This window comes from Diabrotica virgifera, chromosome 9 (assembly GCF_917563875.1).
Source record: "Diabrotica virgifera virgifera chromosome 9, PGI_DIABVI_V3a".
In the NCBI taxonomy this organism is placed as follows: domain Eukaryota; kingdom Metazoa; phylum Arthropoda; class Insecta; order Coleoptera; family Chrysomelidae; genus Diabrotica; species Diabrotica virgifera.
In genome coordinates, this window is record NC_065451.1 from 182,306,113 (window position 1) to 182,328,202 (window position 22,090).

Sequence of the window (22,090 nt, forward strand, 5' to 3'; positions counted from 1 at the left end):
GAATTATTTCCAGGGCCCTCTGTTGATAAGTAGTATAATTTTGGTTTACTGTTCTCTACACTTGAATACTAATTTATTAACATGCGGAAAATATTTTAATTTGTGGGATTTGAGCTTTTGAGGAAATTCTAAGTGGGGAATTTATAAAATCACATCTGGCAACTCTGGTCACTACGATAATATCCAACCAATGAAGAAGTCAAATTTTCCCTGACAAGCTCTGTCTCTCTCTCTAGGACCTCTCACTTGTATGTTGGCCGCAATCTCGTTTCACTATTTGAATGGGACGGGGCCATTCCATCCGTATTGGTTTATAACCACAGTACAAACAAAGCAGGTTTTATAACAAAACAACCAATAACAACGAACTGTCTGACAGTCCGTTGGTTTATAATTTAATTTGTAGCATTTTATAGTTTTTCACTCTAAATTTATTATTGAAATATACATAAAATCAAATGGATGTAAAGCAACAGGTTACTGAGGAGATGCGTGAAGTAGAAATATATAATAATGAGGTGGATGATGGTTTCTTGGATAGCTGTAAAACTGAAATTCATGAGGAACCCAAGAAGGAAGGCATACATGACACATTTGTTTATTCAGACTCACAGGAATTTCCTACAAAGATTGAAGTAGATCCAGATCCAGATGGAAGCCAACTTAGACCAACTGAAGAAATAAATGAAAAAGGTAAGTAAATAACAATAATTAATTATTTTTCTCCCCTTTTTATAATATCTATGGAGGAGGGTACAATAGACACATGTCCAAAATGCAACTTTTACAGGAGAGACCTTTAAAAGTTACCACACTTTTAAAGGTCTCTCCTGTAAAAGTTGCATATTGGACATGTGTCTATTGTACTGTCCTCCATAGATATTACCAAAAGTTTATTCATTTTTTTCCTAAATCGAGTTATTTGTCTATGATCTTTAAATGACATGGATTGTTATTAATTTATGGGACATGTATCTCTCTTGGACCATGACTCCTAGTGCAGTATTGGGCGCATCTGCGTTTCTTGGCCGGTGGTGTAAGACAACTGGTGGCCAGCTCAGCGCACATTCTTGTGTTTATTCTCTGGTTAATCTGCCTACCAGTTCTTCCATTCTCCTCTGTTTCTTGCTTTGTTTTTCACTTCCCCCCAACTTAAGTCGATTCTATTGTGTTCTCTGGTAACTGTTTTCTTCCAGGTATTATCTGGTCGTCCCCTCAGATGTTACTAGGATCTTTCCTTAACGTATGGCATGGCCTATCCATTTCCATTTCTTCTGTCTAATTGTTGTTATTATACTGATTTGTTTCGTTCGTTTCCATAGTTCTTCATTTGTTATTTTATTAGGCCAGTAAATTTTTAGGATCTTTCTGTCTGTAGCCTTTTTGTTGTACTTTCATCATGCTTCCAAGTTTCGGCTCCGTAGAGTAATATGCCTTTTACACAAGTATTGCATACATTGATTTTTGTTGACTCTGATATTTCACTTGTTTGCCAGATATGGGACATGTATAGGGCTTTTCATTCACAGTCATTTGTTTCGACCTTCCATCATATGTCCTATAATCCATGTATATTAATATTATTGGAATATGTTTTTGTAATGTTCATATAAACCACCCTTTAGGTTGTTATTTAAAATGTTTATAAAAAAAATAAGTAGGTTGTTGTTGATAAAAAAAAGATAGTTGAAGTTGTTGAATAAATAAAAAGCAGTTTTTATGAAAAGTCAAATCTCTAGTTCTTTCTTAATTAAATATATAAAATCTAATAGGTTATGTGGCCCCAGATCATACTTAACTACTGCGTATATTTAGTTTAAAGTATCACTGTGTCCGAAAAGGCAAGAAAGTCTATTTAAAGACTTTGCTGGTGTGTCCGGAAGTATAAGGGTTTGAAAGAAAGAACTAGAGTGGTGTGTGTCACCGGAAATTTGAAGCAAAAAAAATAATGGGTGACAAAATAGATACATCCACAGTTGGTAAATTTGATGGCGTTAACTTTCAACAGTGGAAGTTCCAACTGAAATGTGCCTTAAGGGCCAAAGGTATATATGGAGTTATTGATGGCTCGTTAATCAAACCAGAAGTAGCAGGAGACGAATTACAGGCATGGTTTAAAAAGGATGCCCAGGCTATGTTCACTTTAACATCTGCAGTGAGTTTAAATCAGATTACTTTGATTGAAAGTTGTAATAATTCTTAAGAGATTATGGAGACCTTTGAGTCTATTTATGAGCAGAAATCAGAATCAAATAAAATGATGTTGCATGAACGGTTTCATCAATATAAGATGAGTAGCCTAGATACTATCGCTCAACACATAGCAAAAGTGCAGAATCTTGCTAAGCAAATTAAAGAAGCAGGTGATGATGTGAGTGATATTGCTATTATGACAAAAATACTGAGTACATTGCCCCAAAAGTATAGAAATGTTAGACAGGCATGGTTGTCCGTAGACAGTGCTAAACAAACTATAGGTAACCTCACCGCAAGACTGTTAGATGAAGAAATGAACTTAATTGCATATGAAGAGACAGAACAAGCACTGGCAACAATGTCATTTAAAGGAAAATATGATCAGAAAGGTCAAGAAAGGGGTGTAATATGTTTTGGATGTAGAAAGAGAGGGCACATTGTCAAATTTTGCAGAGAGAAAAAGAACGAACAAGGAAACAGTAGTAGCAGGTCATATAGAAGTCATAATCGAGGCAGAGGTGGCTTTAGTAACTACAGAAAAGGTTATAAAAAGAATGACAGAGCACAAGCTGGCAACTCTACAGAAAATCAGCATGGTGGTTCTTCGAGTAGCGCATATTATAATGTTAATAATGAGAGTGCATTCAACATAGAAGAAAAACAGCTAGAAAAAGTGGATACAAGTGATGATTGGATTATGGACAGTGGTGCATCAGCACATGTGTTACAGGGAAGAATATTTTTTTAATATTGACAGAAATTTTACATCACAGGTATCACTTGGCAATAATCAAACACTACCAGTACAAGGTAAGGGAACTATTAAAATAGAGAAGTTGATCAATGGACAATGGTTTAAATCCACTATAAATGATGTGCTATATATCCCACAGTTGAGAAAGAATTTATTTTCAGAAGGTGTTTTAACAAACAAAGGTATGAGTGTAATTAAGATTAACAATGAAGCCAAAGTATATGAAAATGAGAATCTAGCAGCAGTTGGTATAAAGGATAGAAACAACACATATAAAATGATGTTTCGAACAATAATATATAATGCATGTGTAACTACAGTAGATGATTTAAAGATATGGCATGAAAGATTGGGACATGTTAATAAGAAATATTTAGAAGAAATGGTAAAAATGAACTTAATCAAAGGTGTTACAGAAAAGAAACAAGATTTTGTGTGTGAAGGTTGTTTGATGGGAAAGCAACATAAGAAGACTTTTAAAGAGAGACCACACACTAAGTTACCTCCTGGAAAAAGAATATTCAGTGATATTTGTGGACCTATGCAAACTGAATCTATGCAAGGAGCACGTTACTTTGTAACATTCAAAGATGAGTACACAAGGTATAGAGTAGCATATTTTATTAGACATAAAGCAGATGTACTAGATTGTTTCAAAGTATATAATAGAAAAATTAAGGCAAAGTATGGCTATTCTGTTGAAAAACTGCATACAGATAATGGTACTGAGTATACAAATAATGCTTTCAAATTGTACTTAGAACAAGAAGGTATAGAGTCAGAAACCACAGCACCATACACTCCAGAACAAAATGGCAGATCTGAGCGAGATAACAGATTGATTGTAGAAATGGTTCGATGTATGTTATACCAATCTGGAGTAGGTAAGAGGCTATGGGCAGAGGCAGTTAATACTGCCATCTACATTTGCAACAGAATTACAAGCAAACAGACACCAGGTTCTACAGCTTATGAACAGTGGACAGGGCAGAAACCTGTATTTGACCACATGAAAGTGTTTGGGTGTGATGCATATGTACATATTCCTGACCAGAAAAGAAGGAAACTAGATGCAAAGAGTGAGAAGGTTATATTTGTTGGATATGACAAAAACTCCACAAATTATAGATTATTCAACCCAACAACACAGAAAATAGTGATATCTGGAAATGTGTTTTTCAATGAGAAAATGTACAGTGCAAAGAAAAACAATGTGATCAAGATAGCAGCAGAAGATGATGAGACAATTTTTGAAATACATGAAAAAGAACTTGAAGAGAGACAAGAAGAACAAATAAATGTTAATAATGAAATAGAAGTTTTACAAGATGTTGATAATATACCCAACTTGAGACCACAACGAAATAGACGTTTACCAGCCAGATTAAATGATTTTGAGGTAAATTTTACTGAAGTTGATACACCACAGACATATGAAGAAGCAGTGTCAAGTAGTGACAAAGAAAAATGGAAAATTGCCATAAATGAAGAGTTTGATGTACTATTGAAAAATGAAACATGGACTATGGTTAAGAAGCAAGACATGCATTTCGATATACAAACAGCATTTGTATATGGACATCTTGACGATGACATTTTTATGTCACCACCTCAGGAGCTGAAGTGTGAACTCGGACTAGTGTGCAAGTTAGATAAGTCGTTGTACGGTTTAAAACAATCACCACAGTGTTGGAATCGAAAATTCTACTCGTTCTTGGCTAACTACGGTTTTCAAAAATCATTGTTATTTTCTGAGAAAAAGTTAGCAATAGAGACAGTTTTGTGCACGTTAAAAGACTCTTTTAAAGTGACCGTGACGGTTGGGAACTATTTCGTCGGACTAGAAATTACAAGAAAGTTAGAGACTGGTACAATGTTAAGTCAGGCAAGTTATACAAAACTAATAATAGATAGATTTGGTCAACAAAATGCAAATCCTGTAAGTACACCAGAAGATGTAAGTGCTGACTTAACAGGTGAGTCAAATAAGAGGATGTTAGAAAATGAAATGCCATGTAGACAGGGAATATGTGCATTAATGTGTTTGGTCGTGGAGTCAAGACCTGACATTGCACATGCGGTGGGAGTAGTCAGCCGCTATACAAACATTTATTATGAAAAATACAATGAAGTTAACATGCATGGATACAGTGATGCAGATTATGCAGGTAATATAGAAACTCGTCGTTCCACCACTAACTATGTGTTGGACACTGGACAAGCAAGAGATATACACTCAAGAGTGCAATAAAGTGGACATTTGTTATATTTTTTTTATTTAAAAGGTTTGTTTATGAGTTGAACAACTTAACAAAAAGGTGGGAGTATTGGAATATGTTTTTGTAATGTTCATATAAACCACTCTTTAGGTTGTTATTTAAAATGTTTATAAAAAGAATAAGTAGGTTGTTGTTGATAAAAAAAAGATAGTTGAAGTTGTTGAATAAATAAAAAGCAGTTTTTATGAAAAGTCAAATCTCTAGTTCTTTCTTAAATTAAATATATAAAATCTAATAAATATTATACACACATTATACAACATATGACAGAGGCTCGAAACAAATGACAATCGATGAAAAGCCCTATAAAGGGGAAATGAATATTGGATCTAAGGCAGCTGTTCTCAACCTTTTTGAGTCATGTGCCACCTACAGCTATTTTTATTATTTTTGGTACCACCTATTTTTTAGATTGTATTTCAAGACTAAAGCCAGCTTTACATTTACGAGTACTGGGATCTGAGTTACGAGTAGAACTGCGAAAATTTACATTGAATGCGAGTGATTCTTTTACTTTTTCTTCACTTTATATGTAGAAATATTCATTATATCTGCAATAGCTTTACATGTATTATTTATTTTGTTATCACGATATCCCTTGAGATATGATATTCCTTGATTACATTCCACAAACATTCAACTGATCGGTAAAAATCAATAAACTGTCCCATCTGTTCTCCAGAAAATCTCAGTTCCGCCATTTTCTATTTGTAAATTACACATGCTCTCATACCAATTCGTACTGCTACTCGGACTTTGTTCAACTTCAATCCATACTCGTATCCGAGTTACAAGGGGTTCCGAGAAGGCATTTACACTTCCGAGATGCCCTCCAAGTAGGGTAACTCGGATCCGAGGACTTAAATGTAAAGCCGACTTTACTAAGTGTAAGGGTGTAAGGAAGCCACTTAGGGCCTTTCCTTTTTAATATATTTGTTAATGACATTAAATCTCAAATTAACTCTAAATTTCTGCTCTTTGCTGATAATTTAAAAATCTATAGAATTATCGAATCCATCTCAGATTGTGAAAAACTTCAAATTGATTTACAGTAGAGCGTCTATAATCCGAACCCTGGTAATCTGAACGTTCGCTAATCTGAATACAAAAAAATTATAAAATTAAAAAATATGATCGCAGACCGAATTTTTGGAATTAATATGACAATATGGGCAAAATATGACCGCAGATTTTTGTTTTGTTTATGCAGAAATACATACTGTTATGATCTGCTTCTTATTGATTTTATATTAATTATTATTTATTTGATTAATTATTTAATTGTCGCAAATCATACATCAAAATTGAATAAAAAATCTCAGGGTGCCTTTTTTATACTATTAAAAAAAAATCCAAATTATCTCACGTTATACTTATCTTCTCTCGTGGGTTCAGTATCTCTGAGTTGATCCTAATCGGGATAAAATAGGGAAAAGAAATAAAGCAAAATATTAAAATAAAAATACAGAATTGTCTTTTATTTATCAAAATCAATACTCTGAAATCTATCGAATCTAAAAACCTGTGGACACAGATGTCCGAATGAAATTTATACCACTTAAATTTATTATAGTTAAAAAAAAACAATTTATCGGTTTGTTCCCGATGACTTTGGTAAAACAAACTAAACAACACAAATTTATGTATTCGCAAGATTACCTATTCTTTTTCTCATGATCATCTTTCAGTGCGTCACAGTTTTTCGATTTCTCTCTAACGCATTAAATTGTATGTGACAGAAAAAAAGGCACGTCTGTGAATACTTTGGTAATTATTCTAGTTTGGTGATTATTCTAGTTGTCGATAGATGGCGCCATAATCAAAAAAGAATTATTTATTAAATAAAATAATACTATTATCAATATAATCTGTACAATTTATAAGACTATACAAATGAAAGAAAATACCATTTTATAAATGCAATAGACACAATTGATTTGGTTTTATTCCAAATTGAAAATAAAATTTGACAACTGTCAGATTTAACTAAAATGTCACGTTAGAATAAATGTCATAAATGTGTATTATCACGGACTTACCTTTTTTTCTATAATTTGTGACGCACTGAAAAATGTTCATGAAAAGGAGAATATATTTACTATTTACTTTTTGAAATATTGGAATTTTAATTCATATGCTTTTTACTCAAAAATTTAGTTTCCGAACATAAAAATTTCTTTCACATAAATTGACTGACCTTTTGCTTCACTCACTCTGATGTCTTCTCGTGACCCAAAACAGCTCTCCCTCGTTGACTATGTTAAAGGCTACTCATCAAAGCCTCTCTCCGTTGTCCAGCTTCAAAACTATCAGCATACCAGCACCAATTCTCCTACAAGCCGGGTCTCTTTTGACACGTACTCGATTCAAACAAAACTCCAAAAATTCTCTGCTCTCCTTCTCACAATAATACAGAATCAAAGAGGTATTTCGTCTCAATTTGATCTGTCTCTCGTTCCACTTTTCAACACTATTCTCCACTATCAAACAGCCACTGGTATCTGCTAACTATCTATCCACTAACACGTCGAACCGCTCCTTAGCGATGCCAAAAACATAATGACTTCTTTTTCAAACTCTCTCAATCATCCAATCCACTTTTCCCCTTCCACATTGCCAAGCATCAGAAACCTCGACTTTTCCATTCGACAAACAAAACAGTCCTTTTCAAAATTATTTCGACAATCCTAATTACTTTCGGAGAAACTCTCCAACATATACTCGTGTTGAAATAAAGATATTAAAATCCCAACTTTCTTTTCAATTATCAATTTCGAGAAATTTATAATTACCTATACCCTAAACAATCTTTTTCCATTTTAAATCTAAATACATCGTTATTTTCACTTTAATTATTCACAAAAGTCTTTAATGGTTCATCGGAAAGCTCATTAAAAGAGAAATCTACTTACGTCCAAACTACATTCTAAGAAATATCTACAGCTCAATATACAGGGTGTATCAAATTTATGTGCCCGCGTTATTAAAAAAAAATTTAATTTAATTTTTATTTTGCTTTTGATTTATAAAATTGAAAACACAATAACATCCCCGCCTTGTTTTGAGATAAAATCAGTATTAATAAGTGCAACCAAAATATGATTTTCTCTCGACAACAACACTTTTCTATTGTGTCAAAATATTGAGTCCCACCTGAAAAACAATTGCTTTCTCTTCCCCAGAGTCTGTACTTAGATGGGATAGGGTAAGTTTTCGATCGAAAATTTCCTGAGTCTTTAGTTTCAAGTGAATTTTCATACTTTTTGGCTACTCTGTTTTCTTCATTTATTAAATTTTCACATTCCCTCAATATTACACGCAGTTCCTTCTCCTTTTCTTCTCCACATATCAATTCTCTTTCTTTCTCCTCCGATTCTCTACACATGTTTATTGTGTATTCTGTCTTCTCCATTTTGCATATTTTTTCTTTAAATACCGCAGTCTCAATTGTATCTTTTCCGCTTTCTTTTTCTATTCTGATCTCTTCTTCTTCTGGGCTCATCTCATCTTTTGAGGAATCCCAAGCTTCATTTTCCTGTGTCAATCTTCTTTCTTCCTTTTCTTTTTCTGGGCTCATCTCTTTTTTCGAGGAATCCCAATCTTCATTTTCTTTTATCCATCTTCTTTCTTCATTTTCTTCTTCTGGGCTCATCTCTTTTTTCGAGGAATCCCAATCTTCATTTTCTTTTATCCATCTTCTTTCTTCTTTTTCTTCTTCTGGACTCATCTCTTTTTTCGAGGAATTCCAATCGTCAATTTCCTTTGTCACTCTTTTTTCTTCTTTTTCTTCTTCTGGGCTCATCTCCTTTTTCGAGGAAACCCAGGCTTCATTGTTTTTATTTATCTTCTGTTGCTTTCTCCTCTTTCTTCTCTGTCCTTGCTTCATTGCCAAATTCATTTCCACCGTTTGTTTTTTGTCTGCATTATCCTTTTTTCGTTTCTCCTGTTCCTTGTCCATTTCCAGAATGTTCGGTTCTTCTTCTTTTCCATCTGTGATTTTCATCGTGTTATTTTTGAAATCTATCACCACATGTTTTTCTGACAATTCATCCACTCCTACGATCATATCATGAATCATGTTTGGCACTATAACACATTGTAGTGCATAAAATTTCTTCCCCAATCGAACCTTTATTCGTATTCCTTCATTTATTGTTGCCAAAGTCCGTTTATTTGCGCCCACTAAATTTACCCTGGGAATTTTGTAAACCAAATTCGTCAAATCAACCTCTTCTATTAATTTCCTGTTAATCAAAGTAATTTCTGACCCAGTATCAATCATAATTTTAATCGGTTTCTCATTGATAAAACCATCTACAAATTTTAAATTATATCCACTTCCTTTATCATTATTTCCTGCTAATTTAATAAATTCCTTCGGGTGACAAAAAATTCCTGTTTGTTCTTTTGTTTTTAGTGAGCGCCTTCGTGAAAAAACGATTGCTGTTCTTCTTCGCTTCTTCTTTCATCGCTTTGTCTCTCATCCTCATATTCGCCTATTTGCGTATTGTTTACCGCTCTTCTATTTTCTCTCGGTCTGTTGGACCCGTATCGGTTTCCACGATTTTCCTGTTCATTCCTTCTATTATCATTTCTGTCTCCTTGATTTGTGCGGGTATTATTTCTATTCTGGTTTTCTCGGTATCTGTCTTCGTTCCATTGCCGATTTCTTTGTTCATAGTTTCCTCTTCCATTGTCTCTATTTTCGTTTTCACTCCTCGGAATAAATTCTCTTCTTGTATAGTCTCTCCTAAAGTTTTGTCTTCTATCTCTATAGTCTTGATTTTCGCATTGTCTATAATTTTCTTGCGATCTTCTTATTTCTCTTTCCCTCATTTTTGCTTTTCGTATTTGTAAAAATTGGCACAAACTGTCGATATCTTTGTAGTTTTGTAACGTTATGTGATCTTCTAAGGTATCTTCAAAATGTCTGGCTATCAGTTGTAGTAGCTGTTCGGACGAATAATTGTACTGTAGATGTTTTGCATTATTATATAATTGTAGTGAATATGTTTTCTCTGAAATACCCATTCTATCATGGTACCTCCCATTTTGCAATTCCTTGTTTATTTCTAGCTGTTGTATTTTTCCCCAGAAATAACTCAGGAACTTTTGTTCGAATTTATGCCAATTGTCCAATTCTTCTTCTTTGCTATCGAACCATAAACTTGCCTCATCTTTAAGATGGTTCCTTATCGTTTCTTTGGCTGTCTCGAAGTTACCGATGTGTCGTATTTTCTTTTTCAAATTGTTTATGAAAATTACTGGGTGTAATTTTTTTACATCCCCGCCAAATCTTATTTTCACATCCTCTGTACTATGGATAATCGTTTCCCTTCTTTCTCCGAAATTTTGTTGTTTTCTGATATCATCAATTAGTTTTTCTATTTCTCGTCTGTCCTCTTGTAAAGCATTTTCAAATTTGGTTTCCAAATTTTCTAGTTCCTTTTTCTGGCAATTTTTTATCTCCTTCATTTTGATTTTGATTTCTTTAATCTCTATCTCCTGTTTCTCGCTCTTTTCTGCAATATCTTCGATTTTTTTAATCATTTCCTTTTTTATACTCGCTATATTTCTGTTGTTTTCTTCTATCGCTTGTTTTGTTTCCTGTTGATTGTCATCCATTTTTTGCTCCACTTTATCCATTTTCTGTTCCATTTTTTGTTGTGATTCATCCATTTTTTTTGATGTTTCTTCCTGATTTTTATCCATTGCTTGTTTTGTTTCTCTTTGATTGTCATCCAGTTTTTGTGACTGGAGTTGCATCAGTTGTAATAGTTTATCTATTCCTGATAATTCCTGTGGTTCTGATGCCATGATTGTTGTTTCAAAATTGTCTTCTTGTTCTATATGTTCTTCTTGTTTTTTGTTTTCTTTGCTTTTGCTTCTGGTTGTTATCGACATGTATTTAAAATTTATCCCCGCCTAATATGAAATTCGAAAATACCTTGTATGCTGTCGAGACGAAAATTTTTCTCTCCCCAAATATAATCAATTTATCCCACAAATTTTTAAATATTTCAAAATTCAAATCAATCAAAAATAAAATAAATATGTAAAATTGTACCTAGATAAAAAAAATTAAGTCAAACAAATATTTCAAAAATTTTAAATATATCAACTTTTTCCGACGGGCAAATAAATTTTCCTTCACCTGTTTTTCCGTTTCCTATTCAATTCAAATTCACAACCAGAGATACTTTAATGCCCTAACGTTGGCTCGCCATGTTGTTATGATCTGCTTCTTATTGATTTTATATTAATTATTATTTATTTGATTAATTATTTAATTGTCGCAAATCATACATAAAAATTGAATAAAAAATCTCAGGGTGCCTTTTTTAAAAAATCCAAATTATCTCACGTTATACTTATCTTCTCTCGTGGGTTCAGTATCTCTGAGTTGATCCTAATCGGGATAAAATAGGGAAAAGAAATAAAGCAAAATATTAAAATAAAAATACAGAATTGTCTTTTATTTATCAAAATCAATACTCTGAAATTTATCGAATCTAAAAACCTGTGGACACAGATGTCCGAATGAAATTTATACCACTTAAATTTATTATAGTTAAAAAAAAACAATTTATCGGTTTGTTCCCGATGACTATGGTAAAACAAACTAAACAACACAAATTTATGTATTCGCAAGATTACCTATATTTACTATTTACTTTTTGAAATATTGGAATTTTAATTCATATGCTTTTTACTCAAAAATTTAGTTTCCGAACATAAAAATCTCTTTCACATAAATTGACTGACCTTTTGCTTCACTCACTCTGATGTCTTCTCGTGACCCAAAACAGCTCTCCCTCGTTGACTATGTTAAAGGCTACTCATCAAAGCCTCTCTCCGTTGTCCAGCTTCAAAACTATCAGCATACCAGCACCAATTCTCCAACAAGCCGGGTCTCTTTTGACACGTACTCGATTCAAACAAAACTCCAAAAATTCTCTGCTCTCCTTCTCACAATAATACAGAATCAAAGAGGTATTTCGTCTCAATTTGATCTGTCTCTCGTTCCACTTTTCAACACTATTCTCCACTATCAAACAGCCACTGGTATCTGCTAACTATCTATCCACTAACACGTCGAACCGCTCCTTAGCGATGCCAAAAACATAATGACTTCTTTTTCAAACTCTCTCAATCATCCAATCCACTTTTCCCCTTCCACATTGCCAAGCATCAGAAACCTCGACTTTTCCATTCGACAATCAAAACAGTCATTTTCAAAATTATTCCGACAATCCTAATTACTTTCGGAGAAACTCTCCAACATATACTCGTGTTGAAATAAAGATATTAAAATCCCAACTTTCTTTTCAATTATCAATTTCGAGAAATTTATAATTACCTATACCCTAAACAATCTTTTTCCATTTTACATCTAAATACATCGTTATTTTCACTTTAATTATTCACAAAAGTCTTTAATGGTTCATTGGAAAGCTCATTAAAAGAGAAATCTACTTACATCCAAACTACATTCTAAGAAATATCTACAGCTCAATATACAGGGTGTATCAAATTTATGTGCCCGCGTTATTTTAAAAAAAATTAATTTAATTTTTATTTTGCTTTTGATTGATAAAATTGAAAACACAATAATACAATATATTTGTTTATTATGCAGGTGTTTTATTCCTTGTAACTAAAACGTATGTACATATTATATACTATGTTTATGAGCTTTGTATGTATTTTGAACATATGTTCGATAATCTGAACTACCCCTGTACCAGTTAGTTCGGATTATCGACGCTCTACTGTATTAAAATTATGGCTAGGTGTAATTGGAATCAAATGAGCATTATTTATTAGTTTCTGTAGAAGAATTAACATCCTCTTTTATAATTACAAATCAGCTGAAGAACCACTGAAGGCTGTATCAACTGTTCAATTAGCTTCCAAACTAAATTTTTGTGCTAATTTGATTATGTGAATAACCAGGCATTTAAAATGTTAGGCTTCATTATCAGAACTTCTAGATGTTTGCAACATTAATTTCATCAGACTGATTTACATTTCACTAGTTAGATCTGTTCTTGAGTATTGCTCAGTTGTTTGGTCACCCACTTATGAAGTCCACATAGCCAAGCTTGAAAAAGTTCAAAATAAATTCATGAGATATTTAAGTTTTAAATTACACAAACCTTTAAATAGAATAGAAATAGATTAAACCTTCCTAAGCTCTCTTCCAGACGGATTTATGCTGGTGTTTTGTTTCTACATAAACTATTGAATTCAAAAATAAATTGCAATGAACTACTGTCTCTAATTGATTTTAATGTTCTCTCTAGAGTCTAGAGTTACTAGATCATCTCAAAATTTTGCAATTAAATTTCATAGCTGCAATTTTGGTAGGCATTCTCAACTGAGTAAAATAATTCTAAATGGCAATAAAATAGACTTCGATTTGTTGCTGTGCACTTCAGAGAATATTTGTAGACAGTGTGTAAAAATTTTTTGTAATTTAGGTGATTTATATTTGTTATGTGCTTTAATCTCATTTTAATATTTATTTTTTCTATATGGCTGCATCACCAATTTTTGTCATATTTACTATATTTTTATGTTTAATGTATCACTAGATAATAATTGTAATATTTTATGTACATATTTAATAAGGTTCCATGACATCTCGTAACGCGAGAGTTCGTAACCGGACAATTGGTGACGGACAATTCATAACAGCGACAGTTCGTAACGGCGACAGTTAGTAACTATACACATTCATAAAGGACAATTCGTAACGTGCAAATTGAGTTATTCTGTTTATTTTTGTTAACATGGAAACTAAATGTTCTTTCAGTTATAAATGAAATTATGTTTATCAATTTAACGAATCAGTATCAGGATAAACATTTTTAAGGCATTTCATATTTCGTGTTTCAGAATATAATAAAAGTATTTAAACCAAGTATTAAAGCCATCCCTCGTATCAACTATAATTGTTGATTGAATACCCCAACGCTATAACCAATCAAAAGGTTGATTATAATAACAGGTAATTATAATCTTTCTTTTACAAACTACTAAAAATTGGGAATGTCTAAAGACGGTTGTGGGCTTAACGATTTCACGAATTACTTCATTATTCCTTTGTCTAGGTATATGCAAATTTAAGGAACAATAAGAGGGATAATCTTTTAAAAATATTGTTAAAAGTTTGTATGTATTTAAATATTTGTATGATTTTAAAGACTTTTAATATATTCTGAAACACGAATCATAAAATGTGTTAAACATGTTTATCCCGGTACTGATTCGTTAAATTTATAAACATAATTTCAATTATAACTGTAATAACAGTTAGTTTCCACGTTAACAAAAATAAACAGAATAATTCAATTTGGACGTTACGAATTTGTATAGTTACGAACTGTCGCTGTTACGAATTGTCAGTCACCAGTTGTCCGGTTACGAACTGTCGCGTTACGAGATGTCTGGTGACGATTTAATAGGGAACTTGCATAAAATTTTAAATTCGAAAAAAATTTTATAAATCACAACAGAACATAATGGCGCGTCCGCATTGGTAAATTTTTCGTGCGTTTTGAACTAATGGTTCGTCGCAAGAATTTGCGTCGCAAATTTTTACCAGTGAGGACGCGGTGGTCTACCAGCGAAAATTTATTTATCGTTCGTTGTGCGTACCTGCTCAGGTTGTGTGGAGTAAATCATAAAATTGGTTTTCGGTTTAAATAAGTAGACGGATAGAAGATATTATTATGGATTTATCCAGGGAAGATGTTTTACTATTAATCCAGGAATATAGTAAGCATCCTAATCTATGGGATCCAAAGAATAAATTTCATTATAACAAAAATAAAACAGCTGATTCTTAGGAAGAAATTGGAAGAGTTTTTGATGTTGAGGGTGTACAAGGAAAACAAAAAAATATTTAATTTATTAGGTTCTTACAGAAGGGAAAAAGCCAAAGGCAAGGAAACAGTTGGAACAGGGAGATGTATAGAATTTTGGTATAGAAAATAAAATATATAACATGGTTTTCATGAAATATTTCATGTATATTATCTTAAGTATAAGAGGATTCTTATTAATGATTCTTTATTTGTATTGGGCTAAGGAAGTGTACAAATCAGAATGGTATACATTCAAAAGCATTGCTTTTCTTAGTGACAAGGACAGACCTAGAGAATCGAAGAATTCTGAGGATACGTCTTAAAGCACTGCATAGTTACTTCTGGAATTATTTCTGATATTTTCTGTTTGGATACCTTGAACAGATATTGTAGACTGGGATAGGAATCACCGGTTACCAGGAAGCGTAAAGTGATAACCAACCTTTCCTTGGCAGAGATAGCTTTTCTTAAGTTTGTATCCTATTTTTGAATGTTACGTCCAATTTTATTTAACAAAATTTTAAAGTTTTGCGGAGACATTCTTAGCAAGTTCTTGAAATAACCGGTGCTTTCATCAACCGACAACACATCTACCTATTCAGTATCGGGGAACTATCTTCTAAAGTTCTTTGTTGATGTAAATATTTGATCCGGTATAGCCGTATCTTTTTTTTTTCCTTTTTTCTGATCGAACCTCTACTCTATAAGTAAGCCGCACATAAACACTGCACACTTTTTCTTTTCATTATTAAATCGTTACTCATGATTAATAGACCAGGGCATTTAGCACTAAAAACACCCGAATAAATAGATTTTTAAATACAGCACCTAGAGACTTACAGTTTTTTGCATTATGTTTAGAATGACGTCAGGAAAAAAAGTCTACCATTCAAAAATGGGTGGAAATGCATACCTGCACTGTAAAGTGCATAAAATGAATCCAATAATTACATAAATATAAAAATAAAGTCAAAATCAGTAAACTAAGGAACAAAATTTATTATTTGGGGGATTTTGGGGTCACTGAATACGATTACGCCATCAGAACTGACCCCCGGATCACCTGGTGCCCAAGGTCACGGCAAGATACGTCATCTTCAGGAGTTTCGATGGCTTTCGAGACTAAATCGATGCTAAGTCTACCATTGTTTCGAGGGATTTAGGTACTAAATTGATGTAATTGAACTACTCTGGGGTTTTTCAGGTGGTTAAACCCGAAGATGCCATCAATACAGACCTTAAGATCACCTGGTGCCCAAGGCCACTGTAAGGGACGTCGTCTTCTAAAGTTTCGAGGGCTTTCGGTATCAGATTGATGCAAACGGATCACTTACGGGTTTTTGAGATCGCTAATCACGAATATCTCATCATAATTTAATTACGGAGCACTTGTTGTCCAGGATCGCTACTATGGCACGTCATCTTCTGGTATAAAAATAGATACAAATGGATTACTCGGGGGGTTTTTGAGGTCGCCAAATACGAATATACCATTAGAGCAGACCCACCTGGTGACCATGGTCACTGCAAGGGACGTCATCTTCTGGAGTTTCGAGGGTTTTCGGCAATAAATGGTTGCAAATGGATTACTGTAGTGTTTTTGGAATGGCTAAACGCGAATACGCCATCAGATCTGACCCACGGAGCACCTGGTGTCTAAGGCGGCTCATCTTCTGGAGTTTCGGGGGCTGTCGGAATTAAATTGATGCAAACGGATTACTCATGGGTTTTTGGAGTTGGACGAATGCACCATCAGAACAGACACCAGGGGTCTGGCGCCTAGGTCAGGTCATCTTCTGAAAATTCGAGAGTTTTTGGTACTAAGTTGATGCAAACGGGTTACTAACGGGTTCTTGGGATTGCTAAACACAAATACGCCATCAGAAGAGACATCGAAGCACCTAAGCCTAAGGCACGTTATCTTCTGGATTTTCGAGAGTTTACGATACTAAATTAATACAAACGAATTACTCATGGGTTTTTGGGGTTGCTGAATACGAATACACCATCAGAACAGACACCAGAGCACCTGGTGGCTAAAGCATATTATCTTATAGAATTTCGAGAATTTTGATGCAAACAAATTGCTTATAGGTTTTTGGGTTTGCTGAACACGAATATGAAATGAGAACCGACCCCCTGCGTTCCTAGTGGCCAGAGTGGCTGCTATGCACATCATGTTTTAGAATTTTGAGGAATTGTGACACTAAATTGGTACACACCGAATATTCGGAGGTTTTCTGAGTTGCTGTTCAAAGAAATCATTCAAATTGGTAACTTTTTTTTTTGCTATTTTACTTAGACCGTTTATTAAAATAACTAGGTTGTGCTATACAATTTTTTAATTGTTTATAAATATAAATTCAATTTATATCTGACAGCATATTTCCTTCATTTATTTCAAAATCGATTTACTATATTTTAATTTTATAGTGTGATCCCTCGTGGTCACTAGATACTCCCAAAGTCTTCCATCTAAGTCATATTCGTATTCAGCAACTCCAAAAACATAAGAGTAATCCGTTTGCATCGATTTAGTACCAAAACTCTATAAATTCCAGATATTGCGTGCCATTGGCACCTGGTACACCGGTGTCTGTTGTGATGGAGTATTCGTATTCAGCAACCCCAAAAATCTATGAGTAAGCCATTTGCATCAATGTAGTATTAAGACACTCAAAATTCCAGAAGATGACGCCTCTTGTAGTGACCCTTGGTACAGGCTGCACCAGGGGTCGGTTCTGATGGCATATTCGTATTTAGCGACCTCAAAAACCTTCCAGTAATCCATTTGTATTATTTAAATGCCAAATATGTTCGTAACTCCAGAAAAAGCCGCCCCTTGCTGTGATCTTAGTCACCAGGTGCTCTGGAGCTCGGTTCTGATTGCGTATTCATGTTTAGCGACTTTAAGCCCTTGAGTAATATATTTGCATCAATTTAATGCCGAAGACACTCAATACTCCACAAGATAACGTGCCTTAGTAGCGGTCCTGGACACCATGTACTCTGGAATTCAATTCTGATGGCATATTCGTGTTCAGCGACCCCAAAAACCCGTAAGTAATCCGTTTGCATCAATTTAATACCGAATGCCCTCGACACTCCAGACGGTGCCGTCCCTTGCAGAGACCTTGGGCACCAGGTGATCTCGTGGTCTGTTCTGATGGTTTATTCGTGTTTATCGACCTCAAAAACCCCCCCGAGTAATTCATTTTTATCAATTTAGTACCGAAATCCCTCAAAACTCTAGAAGAGGACGTCCATTGCAGTTACCTTGGGCTCCAGGTGCAGAGGGGGTCGTGTCTGATAGCAGATGCGTGTTTAGAGACCTCAAAAACCCTCCAATAATCCATTGGTATCAATTAAATGCCGAAAACCCTCAAAACCCCAAAAGATGACGTGTCATAATAGTGACCCTGGGCACCAGGTACTCCGGACTTCAATTCTGATGGCATATTCGTCTTCAGAGCCCCCAAAAATCCGTAAGTAATCCGTTTGCATCAATTTAATACCGAAAGCACTCAAAACTCCAGAAGATGACGTCCCTTGCAGTGACCTTGGGAACCAGGTAATCCAGTGGTCTATTCTAATGGCATACATATTCGTGTTTGGCGACCTCAAAAACCCCCGAGTAATCCGTTTGCACCAATTTCATAACGAAAGCCCTCGAAAGTCCAGAAGATGACGTCCCTTGCAATGACCTTGGGCACCAGGTAATCCGGTGGTCTGTTCTGATGGCATATTCGAATTCCGCTACCTCAAAAACCTATAAGTAATCGGTTTGCGTCAATATAGTACCGAAAAACCCCGCCCAGAGGATGACGCCCCTTGCAGTAACGTCACTGACACCCTCGCGGGCACCATGTGCTACGATGGTTTGTTTTGATCGCATGTTCTTGTTTAACGACTTTAAAAACGCCCGAGTAATCCGTTTCTATCAATTTAATGCCGAAATCCCTCAAAACTTCAGAAGATGACGTCTCTTGCATTGACCTTGGGCACCAGGTAATCCGGTGGTCTATTCTGATGGCATATTCGTGTTTGGCGACCCCAAAAACCCCCCGAGTAATCCGTTTGCACCAATTTAATACCGAAGGCCGAGGAGATGACGTCCCTTGCAATGACCTTGGGCACCAGGTGATCCAGAGGTCTGTTCTGATGGCATATTCGTGTTTAACTATTAACTATTCGTATTTAGCGACCCCTAAGACCCGTGAATAATCCATTTGCATCGATTTAATGCCGAAAACCATCGAAACTCCAGAAGATCACTTTTCTTGCCGTGATCTTGGGCACCAGGTGATCCGGGATGCAGTTTTGATGGCGTAATCGTATTCAGTGACCCAAAAACCCCCCAAATAATAAAGTTTGTTCCTTAGTATACTGATTTTGACTTTTATTCTTATATTTATGCAATTTTGGATGCATGTTATGCACATTACAATGCAATTATGGCAGCGGCGGCTCGTGGCCTAAAAAAGTGGTGAAGATGAGGAAAGTCTGCCGGACCCAAAAGAAATTTCGGTATACTTATACCTATGACGCGCCCAAATCTCATTAAAAATTCTTTAAAAAATGTTTAGAGTTTAGGGCCCTAACAACTTGAAAACTTTTTTATGGCACTTATATTAGAGACGAGGATGAAGAGATACTTAAACAAAAAAGCAGTATGTATTAGATAGATTAATAAAACTGACTTAATCAATTTTTATAAATCAAGTCGAGTCTTTGATCGTTTATGGAAGCAAATCTATCAATTATATCTTCATAGAAAGGATAAACTAAAAGTTTTTAGCCTTTTTAAGCACGAAAAACTTCTCTTTCTACAGATACGGTATTCGATGGAATTTTCAGAATTAAACAAAACAAATTATAGGCTTCTGTAACAATGTCTTTAATTGGTTGTAATTTTATAACCATTTCTTGCAAATTACCATTTTTTAAATTTCCGTCAGCATAAAAAAGGCAGAGCTCTCTTTTATGTCTTTGAGTTTTAGTAAATATTTGCCAAAAACTCAAAATAAATTTTGAAAAGCGTCGGAAGGAATGATCAAACTGTATGACAAAACTTTGTTGTATCTGCTAAGCTTATTCATCACAATCACAATTCACAAAGAATTTTAATTCATCACAATCCTGAAAATGTAATCCATTTCCATTAAAATATATATATTAAATAAAAAAATTGGGTAGAATTTGCATTCGTGCTCATACCATCATCACACCTATAGATCTTTTCAAAGTATTAATAACGGTCATTGTGCTTGCTTTGTCAAAAACAGAATTAAAAAATTATTCACTTCTTTTATCACGTATTAATTGACGAGTCCTTTTTATCTAGTTTAAACAAAAATGAATATCTAGGGACGTTTTTTTTTAAGAACGTCATATAAAATATCTGTTATAATATGAAACATGTCGATAAAAACTGCTAAAAATGTAAACTCAAAATCATTTAAATCTCATAAAAAGCCTTTAGCCAGCTGAACTGATTTGCGGTCTTCCATCTTCCGAAAAAAAAAACGAATACTGCCCATCATAGCACACATCCAACTAAAATTTTACTAGGTGAATACGGCGGACTTATTTTTAAATTCATCTGCACTTGCTAATTTGGGTACTACCAGTGCCGATATGATGACGTCACGTTGCCATGACAACCGTTGACGCTTGTGCAGCCGAGAGCCGAAATTTCATCTACGTCTTCATCTAACTCTGCTCGAGTCATAGAAGATAGAAGTCAAATGACACAGGTCAGTATCTGACCGTCAAGGACCTACAGTTTTAATTTTTGGATTACATATTGAAATTCTTTTTTAATTTTTGGATTACATATTAAAATTCTTTTTTAAATTTTGGATTAATTAAAAAAAAATAGGTTTATAATTAATTTCAGTATTTAGATATAATAATGCTACTTATATTTTTTTTATTTTTTTTTCTCAATTTGATTATATTTTTTGGTGAAGATCACCTTCACCTACTTCACCTGGCCGGCCGCCGCTGAATTATGGATTTCCACCCATTTTTGAATAGTAGACTTTTTTCCTGACGTCATCCTGAACATAATGCAAAAAACTGCAAGTCTCTAGGTGCTGTATTTAAAAATCTATTTATTTTGTGCTAAATGCCCTCGTCTATAATATGCCCACATGATTAACTCAATCGATGTTGTCAACAAACAAACAAACAAAAACACACACTGTACCAAGAACGGCGTCCACACTGGAAAACGAATGCGACGCAAATCATTTGATTTCGCTCGAATACTGACAACCGATGGATCGTGTGCGTTGTGTGCGTCGAAAATTCTTGCGTTCGTTTTATGCGTCGAACACGTCCACACTAGCACAATTTACTTCGAGCACGCAAATATTTGCGACGAACAGCTGGTACGCACGAAAAATTTACCAATGCGGACGCGCTATTATAATTGAAAACATGTATCAAAGATAAAAAAGTTTTGTTTGTCTTTCATTTGGCCCCTAAAGACGATTAAAAATTCAAATTATACCAGCCAGCCCAAAACGTGTTGTTACGTCACCCGGTTATATGTTTACATTCTATACCAACAAAGTAAACAAAAGTGTATATAATTAGACATTATAAACATCAGTAGAAAATACAGTTATGTGACGTTACAAGTGTTTTTGATCGTTTGAACTATTCATTGAAAACTTGTACTTTTACAAAATGGTTTTATTTTCCATAGTAAACCTTCTTTCCTTTCCTTCAATAACTATATAAAACTCCAATCTCAACAAACTGGTATATATTATTACAATGACATATGATAAATGTCGTTAGAATATAAATATTTTTCCTTTATTCTGCGACGACGAGCTGGCCAAATACCCAAATAGGTGGAGGTCAATAAACTAAAGAAGAAGAAGAATATACCTAAATATAACCATAAACGAAATCATATACAGTCCGTCTAATTTACTTACCGTTGCACGTCATTATCTACGCCAGAGGTCTAAGTT

General features: G+C 34.3%; 1 protein-coding gene across 1 annotated transcript in view; it reads left to right on the plus strand.

Annotated features, from left to right (window-relative positions):
• Positions 1-293: 293 nt before the first annotated feature.
• Positions 294-22,090, plus strand: part of LOC126891878 (zinc finger protein 271-like) — a 36,943-nt gene continuing 15,146 nt past the window's right edge. Inside the window, exon 1 of the mRNA XM_050661215.1 lies at positions 294-693. Coding sequence (XP_050517172.1) covers positions 459-693 — 235 coding nt within the window. The 5' untranslated portion in view covers positions 294-458. The remainder of the gene's footprint in view (positions 694-22,090) is intronic.